Below are 12,741 nucleotides of genomic sequence, written 5' to 3' on the forward strand. Positions count from 1 at the left end.
TTCAGTGGGGAAGTACCCTCCTTGCCCACGTACGAAGAGAAGCCAAACGCAACCGTCTCAGCTCCAAATCTACTTTAAATGGGATGAATGGAGAGCAGTTCTAGGATTCGTTTCCTTAGCTTCTGTATTGACATGATATGTAGCCAGAAATACATTTTAAGCCTTTATCCTCTTCATAGAGAGAGACTGTTTAGGATTAAAGAGCTGTTGATGCCTCATGGAAAAAACTTTAATTCTACAGACATTTTCTAGGGATTTTCACCTCCATTTTTTATTACTAAGGATATTTGCATGAAAACAGGATATTTATTTCTAAAGATCTCATCTGCTCCCACTGCTTATTCTCAACCTGAAGTCAGAATCCTCTCTTTGTGACATCATAATCCTCTCCACAGCGGCCACTTGTGATGTCACAGAGGATTAAGACTTCAAATAAGCAATAAACGGCAGGCACAAATTAATCCCTAAGCCAAAGAGATCTGATTCTGGTGAGAACATCTCAGGAAGTAAGAAGGGAAAGCATATAAGCAGAAATGGCTCCAGACTGAGCAATGTATTGAAAAGGAGCCATTTTTCGTGGGTAAAGCAGCAGCCGAGAGTTAGACCATCCAACTCCCAATTTTAATTCTACTATATGGCTTCAAACAAGTAATGTTACTGCTTTCTGCATCTCTGGACATGCTGCATGGTCCAAATCCCTTTCCGAGTCAAACTCTCCAGGAGATGCTCTCGGTATTAATACTGGTTTCCACACAATTAAGTTAGGTGCTTAAAATTTAGCCCGTACAAAGTTTGCATACATAAATTCTATAGGCATATTTCAAGCTCTAGGTGAAATTTGGATCTTTTTTCCAACAATTTATTGTAGGAGATTCAGAACAATCCCACCCAATGTGGGCTGACAGTGATGAGTAATAGTCTAAGAAGGAATGCTAGCTAAAACAAGAAGCCAGGCAGCTCAGTAGAAATCATAATGTCAAATTCAGAGACTTGCACACAAAAAACATGGACGAACGTACTTGTTTTTCAGCTCCACTATGGCTTGCACTGTCCTGTTGTTGTAATAGAGGTTGATGGTTCGGACCATTTTGGTTCGTTTCAGGTCTCCTATCTTCACTGTCACTTTGCTGATGGTGTGGCTGCCGATTAGTTTCACCACTTGCTGGGTGGTAGTATACCGCGTGTCCACTTTTATGGAGGAAAGCTTGATGTACTGAGAAGACATAAACGAAGGACACAGTGTCTGTATGATTACATCCCCAAAAACTCAGAAACACAGCAAATCACGCTGCTGTAAACAGCTGGGATCCCTATAATAGGGAAGGGTTTAAGAACAGCAGTTACTTACACAGAAGGGCACCTCCGGATTGTTGCAGACAAGGCAGGGATCGCTCTCCAGGTAATAGCCATCAAATTCCACCAGCCCAGACAGCGTGCTGGAATGAGGGGAGGAACATTGACGTATGTAATTTGGCATGTACTGTGTTTTAAACACAAGCCATTCAATCAGAATAGTTTTACTTTACCTATAGTCCCCAGTCCCAGATTTAGTAACAGAAGCGTTACAATGTAAAGCACATTGAAAATTATTGTTTTTCACTAGGCAGCATTTTAGTATACTTATTAACTGCCAAGGTATGATTAAGAACACAACACTTAATTCTGCAAGTCTATATTCTCCAATTGTTCCTAATGTTTTGTAACATTTACCAAAAATGAAAGCAAAAAAGCTAAAGCCAAACTACTGCTGATAGCGCATGGAATGTCACGTTTTTCAGATGGCAGAAAGGAATCTGCTATTCTCCCAAGGCCAGCTGCAGCAAGCATGCAATCTCAGTAGGGGTCCTTCCTCCACCATGCTTTTATTAGAAGAATTGTGTATTCCCCTGTGGATCGCAGCTCCTCTGCTGAAAAGCTCCTTTAGTGAAATGGATCAAAGTCAGAAGTAACTCACTTGTAAATGTTGGAGTTAGGGTGGTTGGTAAGAATGTGGTTTTGAGTCCGGAGGATCTCCACGGCCTTTTGGGAGTATTCCTTCAACTGAAATACAATTAAGAAAATATTATCTTCTCAACTTTTTTTTTTTAATTGCTAGAAAGACATAACAGCATCTCATTTTGTGGCGTTCCACGTCCCCCAGAAGATGCACACACTATACCCCCAGGAATTTATGTGGTTAAATCATTACCCAGGAATGTAATAGATCCTAAAATTAGACCTTTACCACAATAACACTGCTATTTGTCAGCCAATCACTGCAAAAGCCTGCCAAGATTCGTAAGGCATTCCCAGCTCTTTAAACATACACACACAAGTATCAGAGCGTCTAAACTATCTGTTCTCAAGCCCACTGGTCCCCTAAGAAATCCTACCACTTCCTTTGTTCAAGAGTCATGGTTACAAAAGATTTCTAGGAGCTGAAATATCAAAAATCTAAAAATTAGACCTAGCAGATAAATGTATTTTCCCACAAAGGCATCCTGTGGGAAAGAACCCCCAAAACCCCAAAAGAATAAAACAAAAAATCCACACTCCCCAATTTTTTAAGGACCCTGCCCTTTTTAACATTCAAATTTTGGGAACAAAAAAAATTTCTGCCAGAAGCTCTTTTGACAGAAAACCTCTCCCAGCTGTATCATAAACAAGCACTAACATAACTCATAGGAAGCAGCAGGACCTGGGATGCTGCACCTTCTTTTCAGAATGACACTGTACCTTTTTCTCAGTCTGCTGTGTTTTCAGAGAGAAGTATCCCAGGAGATCTACAAACTGGGCAGCCTTTCTTCCATAGGCTGGAAGTTCTGGCCAGATTGACCACATGAGATCCAACAGTAACTCCTGCTGAGACTTGTTAGAGTTCCTGTTGAATGGATTACAAATTAATTAGGCTTGTAAAGATAGCTATATAGACCGCATAGCACACAATCTTTATAAAAGGAAAATACATGCTACAGTTCACTGAACTTGGAAACTATTATCTTGCTATACATCAGAGTTCAGCCTCATCTCTTCTTGCCACCACCAGTTTTCCTGCACTCTCTGAAATGAAAGCAGCCGTCTGGCAACAACTGAACAGAGTCCTGAAGGAGTTCAGCACCCTGAAGTGTGCCTTTCCCTGCATAACTCCCACCTTTTAAACTGCACGAGTCTGCATCTGCCTCAGAAATTAACTCTCCCACAAATATCTACTCCCGTAGACGTCAGGAGCCAGATTATGCAGACAGAAATAAAATGCTTCTTGCAGATGATAACTCAAGCTGATCAGTAACAAATAAGCCACAATTTCTACCTCCAGCCCCAATAACTGCAAAATAGTGTGAGCAATTCAAGGGGATGCAATCATCTGCAAGCTTCAGCATCCTTCAGGACAGAGGCTCAAGCATTAACTCTTCCACAAGGGCAGAGCTCTTCGTAACCGAGCTGAAACGGGCTCAGAAGAGCCAGGTCAGAGGCTCCCTTGCAACTCACCTGTAGATGTGGAGTGCGAGGCAGTGGGCCTGCCATCTCACAGAGGACGAGTTGGACTCCAGCAAGAAGCAACGCAGGAACTGAATGAGGGTCTCCTTATCAGCAAACTTGTTCAGCTGGTTCACCAGAGCTGTACACAGCTGATCTTCCTGACTGCCCGAACTCTCACCTAGGGGAAACCCAGTGGCAGAAGACAGACAGACTTAAGAAAGCAGATGAATGGAGTACCTCACAGGCAGGCCAGTTTCCTATTTTATAGATCATAGAGCAAGGATAATTGGGACAAATTACTGTGTTTCAGTCAACAAGCAAGTTTAGTGATCTTTTCTTCTTCCAAAAATATAACCTAGTACTCCTACCTAACACAGAAAAAAACTGCTGGAAAACCTGCCAGTAAGGACTTGAGAAATGTGCTACACATCCTGGTAAAAAGAAAAGGGGCAGTGAAAAGACTCACAGAGAATCATCTGATGGAGAAAGCCAAAATGGTTCCTTGAAGAAAAGCCAGGAGAGAATTTATGCCCATGACTTTTATAGGAAAGCTTAATTACTTTCCCAGGACTTTGGATATCCATTAAGCAGCAGCCCTGGCTCCAACATAGCTTACAAGCCAGACAAAGGGAACAAGTCTGAACATAATCATTGAAGAGCAGAGCTAACTGGGTGTGCATCTCCAGTACTTGTTTTAATCCCCATGAGCATTTCAACCTCCTACAACCCAGGATAGCCAAGTTAGGTGGAAGCTACTTGGTCACTGGAATGGGCAATTTACATTAGGTAACTTAAAGCCCACTCAAGTTAATGAATACTCACAGTTTGTTTGGGATATACTCAGCACTTAATTTCAGCCCCCACTCTTAGGCCATACTGCTTCATCTTTGCCCCTCTCCAATCTACATATGGTAAAACTGCTCTTCTCTCCTAATTATTGCTGAAGTCTGCAAGTGCCCTTGCCAAGATCCATGACCCTTTCACAACAGTGGTATTTACCGCAATGAGAAGCAAGCAGTTCCCTCTAAATAGAGAAAAGGCTGAGAGGAACAGACTTCATCCCTAAAAACACCACAGAACAGGGCACAGCTGCAGCTCACCCTCTCGCTCCTTTTCCTTTTCTTCTTTCTTGCTCTTTTTAGTGGAGGATTTGCTCTGTGTTGCTGACTGCCCAGAGCCCGATGCTGCAGGAGCAGAGGTGGAAGAGGTACTTGATGATCCGGAGGATGAAGCCACAGACAGCACTTTACTGCCACACAGAGCACAAGACAGCAGCTGCAGAAGAACTGGTGACACTCCTTCATCTACTAGGAAGCTGACTTGAAGGAGGAAATAGAGAACCGCTGCAGAGAGAAGAAGAAAATCTCTGAAGCCTGAATTAAAAAAAAGCAAGCAAAAAAAACCCCACCCAGCCTAAAAGAAAAAACCCTTTGAACATAACAAGGACCATCCCACAAACTCACAGAATCTTCCTGTCCCTATACTACAGAAGCATAATATCTGGGTACACCAAGGTAAAGTGTTTCATTCTAAATTACACACCGGAATAATGGCAGTGCAACGAAGAGAACGCAGATCTCCTGTTCTTGTAAGTTGTGCATTACACCATATTGCATTCTTTAGCTAAGGAACAGATGCAATTAGAGCACTGGTGATAATGAGCACTGGAAACAGTTCAGTCCTACTCAAAACTCTCAGCTGTGTCAACCCTTCTTCTCTGCTGAGCTTCCCCATCTGAAAAGTCTTGATTCAAACCACAACATATAATGCATCCCCTCTGCTGCCTCAAATACTCTCAGAGAAAGAACTCACAGTCATCTTTAATGCAGAATTTCTGCCAGTTTACTGTTCGCTGTGTGGCGATCTCTGCACAAGCCTTTAAATGTTCCATCTGAAAGGCACAATGGGACAGGATTAAACACCATGTCAGTATTTCTATTACTGACATCTTACATAAATGCGACATACACTTTTTCCTAGTACAGCGGCACACTTTTTCTTACCAAGCTGATCAATGTATCATACTGCAGGGCAGAGCCTGAACTTGCTGTGACCACACTGGCACGAAGGAAAATGCCTTGCTCTTCTAGGAGCTTTTTGATTCCACGAACATGAGAATCCAACGTGTGAAGGTCTCTGAGCTGCCGGTATTTATCCTTTGATCCACAGATAAAGAGCAAAAGCTTGCGGACTTGGCGGCGCACGAATGGAGTCTGCTGGATCATCAGGTACTAGACAAAGAAAAGCCTACAACATCAGCACTGTGAACTCACCAGTAGGAAACCTGCGCCAACAAAAATACGATGTGTTTTCTTGCAAAACGAAAAGATATGGGAGATGCGTTAATGAATCTGTCAGCCTTAAGGTACTGTAAAGTCACCTGTAAAAGCAAGTCACAGGCAGAAGAAACACTGCACACTACCACTGCAGCATCCTGAGTTGTGCAATTATGAAATTGCTTCTGAAAACCATTCTTTGTCATCTATGACCTCAAATAAAAAGCTAGTCAAATAAAAAGCTAGTCAAGCCTAATTAAGAAATCCTTCCCCAAACTCGTGCAAATGTAAGTTAACTTGTTATCTCAAGTAGGAAGCTATACAACCAAAGGAACTGAAAAGATACACTTCAAATATCTTACCAATTTCTTTTTTAAAGGACTAAGTACCAACAGGTGAGCATGATGTTACATTGTACCATCTCACAGAAGGTTTTCTGTTTGAGTTTTCTGGCAGCAAACATTGAGTTACAGGAAACAATGGCAATCTTATTTTTCATGTATGCTTTCCTATAGATTCCTGTTCAACAGGAATAAAACAAAGCCAACAGCTCACCTTCTTTCAAGGGGGATTAAAAATCAGAGATGGATCTGACATCAGTTCTGCAAAAGCTTCTCTCTCCCATGAAAGGTAACATTACTGGAATTTTTTTGTTAAAATCCATAGGTGTATCACGTTCTCACTTACCTCAGACAAAAAGTAGAACCAGGAGTGATCAAAGACAGGAGGTGGGATGCGGGAGTTTGTGTCTGCTATCTTCTTGATCTGATAGGGCAGCCGCAGTACCATCTCTGTCAGGAGCTGAGTGTAGGCCTCAAAAACATCTGCAGCATGACCCTGAAAGCAAGAGCAGTCGATCAGGCTCTGGCACGGAACACTCCCAGTGTTGTCTGGGAGTCTTGTCCCAGTCATGACAAGCTACAGGGTGCATTTATTGACTTTTCTAAAAACAAAGCTTTTCTGCACCTTTGCAGCCAGAAGAAATGCTCCCAGCTGATAAATAAAAACAAGCCAACAAATCTGCATAAGGGCTTTAAACTAGATGGCAATTATTAGCATGTAGTACACTAGTCTGCTAATAAGGCATTTTAATATACGAGCTTTCAACTTAGGAGACATTCTTACATTTAACTAGGCTTTTTTCACTGCACCTGCACACGTATCAAAGCTTCCCTGACTCCAGCAGAATCTTAGCATAAAAACACCATGGTGGTTGAACAAGTCTAGGATTTAGTGTGGAAATCCCCATCAACTGCTAGGCTTCCTTGCCACAATAAGTAGCGGTGGTTCAGAAATTCTGCCTGCCAAGCAAAAGGAGTCACGCAATGGAGTAGCTTCCCTTCAGGAAGATTAACACTTCAACCAGAAACAGTGACAGCAGCTCCACAGAACTGCCTGCTTTTAGGAGTGCATCGATGGATATAGCAAGCTGGGCTGCTCTGAGAGATCTCAGAGCAATGCTAGCTGTAACTATGTGCTAAAGGAACATATTTTAATTGCACCACTAAGGGAAAACCAGTTCTGCAAAGATGCTTTTACTTGCTTCTGTGCAGCATCCTTTTAATGAAGGTCATGGAAAGCTAACAGCAGAGGGTAGGACTCACCTTCACATACTGGCGGAGGAAAAAAGGGCTCATGTCAGGTGGAGAAGAAGTAGTGTGAGGTTTCAGGAGCTGGCTGGTGGCTACAGGCTCCTCGTCATTCTGCTGGCTTTTCCAGTACTCTAGCAAAGACTTCAGCACATGCAGACAGTAGTCAACAGCACCAGAGCTCAACAACGCAGCAGCGGTGGCACTAGAGATGAGGGAGGAAGACTGAAACAAAGAGGAGATGGATTACTAAAGCACCTGAGAACCACTGTGTCGGAAGAGCAGGGGAAGCTGTGAGAATGAGACAGCAGTTGCTGACAGTATGGATAAGAGAGCAGGTTTTTATGAAACTTTACAGGCAGCTTTTAAGTTTAGGGTTTGTCTGAGGTTGGGGTTTTTGGGTTTTTTGTGTTTATGAAAAGCAACTCAAATATTTACAGAGACTCTTTTGAACAAGCGCTTAGTAAAGGAAAACAAATAAAATCTCCTCTTAAGTCTAATCTTCCCTCGACACATGTGCCAGAGGCCACTCTGCTATGGATTAGACGACTAGGGCTTTTTTTCCTTCTCTTTTTTTTTTTCCTCCCCTCTTTTTTTTTTTTTCTAAAAGTTGGGATTTCTATTTGTTTATCTGGGATTTGGCCAGCTGGGGGTGAATTCTGGTAGAGAAAGAGTCCCTGTTGCAGATGCCGCTCAGAGGCTCTGCTCCACCCAGGTATTGCTCCACCTGCATTCTGCAAGACGATGAGCTTTGATTTCTGTGGGAAGCTCAAGTGAATAACAAAGGCTGGAGAAAAAGCTACTGTAAATAAAACTATTAAAGCAGCCCTGTAAATCCAAACAAACCCCACAGCTCATAAGCTCATTAAAATTTGATGCAGTTCAGACTAAATTTTTTAACCTCTATGCTTTTTTATTAATCTCCTTCCCACCACACATACTGCTTTTTATGCCTTATTACTGTACCTTTTAGCAACAAATATCTAAGGAATCCTCTTAGCGACTTTTACGTTGACACAGCAGCATATTGCTTTCCAATAATCACATTACAAATCCTCTTTAACCCCTTCAGCACCAGTAAGACGCAAGGAAAAAATGTGCTAGACCCTTTTAAATAACATCATTAATGTGCTGCCCTTAGCTCAGTCAGAAACTGCGCACAAAACAAGTGAATCCAGTTGCCTTAACATGTCCATTTCCTCCATTCTGAGTTTCAGCAAAGATCTTTTTCCACAAGAGTCAAGTAACATTACAGATTCCTTAGAAATTTTTCCAAAGCACTTTTAACCGTTTTTCAGTTTTAGACCAGCCATTTCAGTTAGCAGCTTTTAGACCATCTTCGGCCCCCCAACCACATCACCCCCCTGACAAAGCAGTTTGAAGAATGTACCTCACAAATGGAAGACTTGGATCCTGACTTAGTTCTGGACATGAACACACTAAGCAGCCTCATTACCACCAAGTGCACTTCGTTCACAGGAGAGCGTTCATTTTTCTTAGACACATCCTGTAAGGAGAAAGCTTGCCTTCTTACTTACAGAGCTGAGCATATTGTCCTAAGCAAGTAAATTTCAGTGCTCTGATCCTCATGAAGCATTTCTAATTTAAGCTCAAGCAGTAATACTAAAAAAGAACCACGGATTCCTCAATATAAGGGTAGACAGTGTCCTGGATGCCAGAGAACAGTATTACACAAATGAAAAGGTATATATGTTAATTATGCATCACTGATCACGCCTATTTTAAGAGTTTAATTCATGGAAAACAAATTTTCGTGCTCACTTATGGATGCCAGAACCACGAAACAGTTAAGAGTTACACTCGTGTCATTTTCTGCCTTATGTGAAGTGAGCCAAGAGAAATAAACTGTCTGAACACATCCATACAGCAATATGTTTCTATGACTCCTATACATTTAATTCTTCCATGGGAAGAAGCCCTGCCTAGAAGGAGCAAATCAAAGTGTGTGCTCATACCACAGCTTACCTTTTTGTCCATGCACAGTTCTGCAATCAGTTGGGACAGAAGGTTATCTAAAGCTCCCTTGTCTTTCTCATCATCTCCATCTAGGTCTGTTGTGAGCATCAGAATAACCTGGGAATAGAAGTCGGAGAATTAAAAGAAGGCAGGTTCCATGTTTTTAAGATCAATACAGATTACCTTTCACAAAACCCCTGCAGATTTTATCTTGATTAATTTATGTTCTTTCCCAAATTCTGCCTGCACCATCACACCCTAATATGAACATTCAGTATAAACCCAAAAGACCCTCCCAAATACATCGGAGTTCAAGGAATTTAGCCCTTAGGCTCATCAGCCAACTAATGCCACATTGAGGAAGACTACAAGTCTAGCAAAAATCTATGGGTAAGGAAGGCTATGCAACCGACCAAACACTTTAGAGCTGGACTCACACACTGTGACTGGGCAGGAAAGAGAAAGGGAAAATCATGTGCAAACAGAAACCCAGCAGAGAAGTAGTGATTAAGTGTTTTATTAAGGCTTAAGTCTTGAGCCCTCCTCAGTTACCTGCATATAAGGAATGGCCCGGACTCCTCCAACATTCCTCAGCTGAGGTAAGTTTTGCAGCAGCCTCTCCAACAACATCAGTCGGACCATGTGCAGCCTGGGAAGTCAGAAGCCAGGAATCAGAAACGAAGGACTTCAGACGCATCACAAGAAATATTAGACCCAGCAGGATTATCAACAGAGCACTGCCATTTACCACATAAATTCAGAGCATGAAGAAATCCTAAGGTCATCAAATCAGCACAGACAGGAATGGACTCCCTCAGACTTTGCAGTCAAGCAATGACAAAGATGCAGAGCAACTGGGACAATGGACGTAGTTCTTCACTTCAGAACTACACTGCCTACCATGACTACTTGCAGAATTCAACTGTCTAGAAACAGATACTACAAATCAGTTCCAAACTGCACTATAAAAATGACTGAGCGTCTGTGCCCACAGAATGAAAAAGTGCAGATCTTTCCCAAAGTGCTTAGTGCTCCTGCACATACTTTTTTCCTAACACTGAATTTTACAAGCTCCCAAGCTGTAGATTCTAGTGATTCCTCTGTTTACCAGACTCATACAGGTTTTTTTCAGGCAGCAGTTTTGTGCGATGCACATCAGGTATGTGTAACATGTCACATGGTGAATGCATAGAGGGAGGCATTTTCCAATGGCATAGTTTGCTCTGTTCTATGTTTCTGATTCTTGATTTTTTACAGTCCAACAGAGTCATAAATTGTACTCCATGAATTTCAGCACCTAGAGTCCACTCCTCTGTGAACAATGACACTGCAAACCAGATGTGCTCTTCATGAAGAGGAAAACAAAGCTCCTTGCCTGTTGCTGGTGTGGACATCTCCCTCTGCCTCCCCTTCCCCTTCTGAACCATCTCCCTCTTGCTGGCCTGTAGTAGTGCTGATAGCGCCTGTGCTTGAGCTGACGCTGCCAGGTCCAGCAGGGTGGCCCTCAGCTGCCGTGTCCCCGTAGGCACTGCTACGGCCAGACACTGAAACAGAAAAAGAAAAAAAGGGAAAGAATGTCAGCACAACTGAACAGGCATCTTGCCTGATTCATAGCAACCAACACAGCTGAACTATACTTTGGAACTATGGCTCTAAGGAGACAGTGTCTTTGGTTATCTTCATAAAGCTAGAAGAGAGTCATTTCTACAGATGCAACTTAACATCCCCAGCATTCTTTTGTTTCCCAGCCTCATCTTTGTGGCCCAAATTGAATTGGTTCCACAGCAGTAATTTAAACTGAGTCAGAAGAGGCGTGTTATATACAGGGTGGGCAGCACGGACATAATTTTTTTTTATCACAGTCTGTGATTAGTTTTACCTGGGTATCAGTCCCAAGCAAAAAAGAAATTAATTCTATCCCATCCAAACTTATCCAGCAGTATAGTGAATTCTTTCAGTCTTGCTCTAGGTTACTGAATTCTGTTATTACAGGCCCGCAAAAAACTACTGCAGATTCCACACTTCTAGAGAACTACAAAAAGTGAGCAAATATTCAGTCTGTACAGCACTTTGGCAGTAACCATAAAATGATGCATGGCATCATCTATTCGGAACTGAGATTTCTTCTTTGCCAGGGATTACCCACCCCCTCTCTCACTCTGGTAGAGTCCTATTACAGTAGAAGACAGATGTACAGACACCGGTGCAGCAAGAGGTACTTACCACTGTGCTCACCAGCTACGGAGTCCACCGCGCTGCCACCGCTCTCAGAGCCCACGCTCCCACCATGGTCTGCAGGTGAAGTCCGAAGAGTTGAGCCATCTGTGGCAGCTGTGCTGCCTTCATCATCAGACGCTGGAGCTAAGAGAATGAAGAGAGCTGTTACAAGTAAAAACACTGTCTTGATAGAACTTCAAAAGAAGCACATGCTATGACAATGAATATTTGTCTTTGGTTTTTGTGTCAGTTTTCAACTACAAATCAAAAGGGAACTCAGAAGTGTCCATCAATACATTTACACCTGCTAAAAGCAGTGGAGGGGAGATACCCTGAGAGGGAAACCTTCTCATCAAATAGACTATCATGCAAGTTACTTGAAGAACAATGTCTGGTTGTTTATAAATGCAAATGAAATACAGTATAGGGTTTATTTTGTCTGCTTTATTTTAAAAAGAGGAAATAACTTCCTCAGAAGCCTATAACGGAAATCCATCGAAGCAGAAAAAGGCCATAAATACGCTATCAACAATACATGAAGCCAACAGTAATAATTGGTTCTTCAAAACTGTATTTACGAACAAATTTTAAGTCATTATTTAGGTCAAAAATAAAAAAAGCTCGATTCCTCGCAGTGAACAGTTACCTGATGCTGTTGTATCTGAGAGCGTTCCGGCATCAAGAGAAGAAGAGCTGGGTGCTTGGCCAGACAGTCCTAAGCTCTGAAGTCCAAGTGCACTACTGCTGCTCCCTGCAAGAAGAAAACAAATTATGAGTATCTTTCTATGAGAGAATTACATTAACTCTGGCCTCCTCTATACATTTTGTAGTTCTGCTATCTTTGCTTTGTTGGTGGTGACATCAACAGCTTCTTTCTGCTCTGTTTCCTTCCCAGTTTCCTTATATTCTATTTAGTTTTTTTGACTGCCACTAATGCCTACATCTTACCTTGCTGATCTTGTTGCAGGCTTAGGGCAATAGCCAATTCCACCATTGTTTCATCATCTGCATCTGGAGGAATATCCAGCATAGGAGGGAATCCTTCTGCTCCAGCCAGAAGAGCCTCCAGGGGAGAAGGGTTCCCATTATTCACATTTTCAGAAGTCTCCAGAACCATAGATTCAGACTACGGAGAGGAAAAACAGTGAGAGCTTTCACCGAACCACCACCAGCTAATGGAGCACTACAAACTGATTCATCATAACTAAATTAAACTCAAGTGC

The 12,741-nt window shown here is 42.3% G+C and overlaps 1 protein-coding gene across 1 annotated transcript in view; it reads right to left on the reverse strand.

Moving 5' to 3' along the window:
• UBR4 (ubiquitin protein ligase E3 component n-recognin 4) overlaps positions 1-12,741 on the reverse strand; it is a 78,922-nt gene that overhangs the window by 27,345 nt on the left and 38,836 nt on the right. The window contains exons 59-75 of the mRNA XM_059829843.1: positions 12,467-12,644; positions 12,165-12,269; positions 11,525-11,680; positions 10,677-10,845; positions 9,854-9,950; positions 9,311-9,418; positions 8,715-8,831; positions 7,340-7,549; positions 6,423-6,572; positions 5,463-5,690; positions 5,272-5,350; positions 4,560-4,802; positions 3,469-3,637; positions 2,716-2,860; positions 1,955-2,040; positions 1,349-1,436; positions 1,020-1,213 (exon numbers count right to left, since the gene is read on the reverse strand). Coding sequence (XP_059685826.1) covers positions 1,020-1,213; positions 1,349-1,436; positions 1,955-2,040; positions 2,716-2,860; positions 3,469-3,637; positions 4,560-4,802; positions 5,272-5,350; positions 5,463-5,690; positions 6,423-6,572; positions 7,340-7,549; positions 8,715-8,831; positions 9,311-9,418; positions 9,854-9,950; positions 10,677-10,845; positions 11,525-11,680; positions 12,165-12,269; positions 12,467-12,644 — 2,522 coding nt within the window. The remainder of the gene's footprint in view (positions 1-1,019; positions 1,214-1,348; positions 1,437-1,954; positions 2,041-2,715; positions 2,861-3,468; positions 3,638-4,559; positions 4,803-5,271; positions 5,351-5,462; positions 5,691-6,422; positions 6,573-7,339; positions 7,550-8,714; positions 8,832-9,310; positions 9,419-9,853; positions 9,951-10,676; positions 10,846-11,524; positions 11,681-12,164; positions 12,270-12,466; positions 12,645-12,741) is intronic.

The sequence above is a fragment of the Gavia stellata genome, chromosome 27, assembly GCF_030936135.1.
Source record: "Gavia stellata isolate bGavSte3 chromosome 27, bGavSte3.hap2, whole genome shotgun sequence".
Lineage (NCBI taxonomy): Eukaryota > Metazoa > Chordata > Aves > Gaviiformes > Gaviidae > Gavia > Gavia stellata.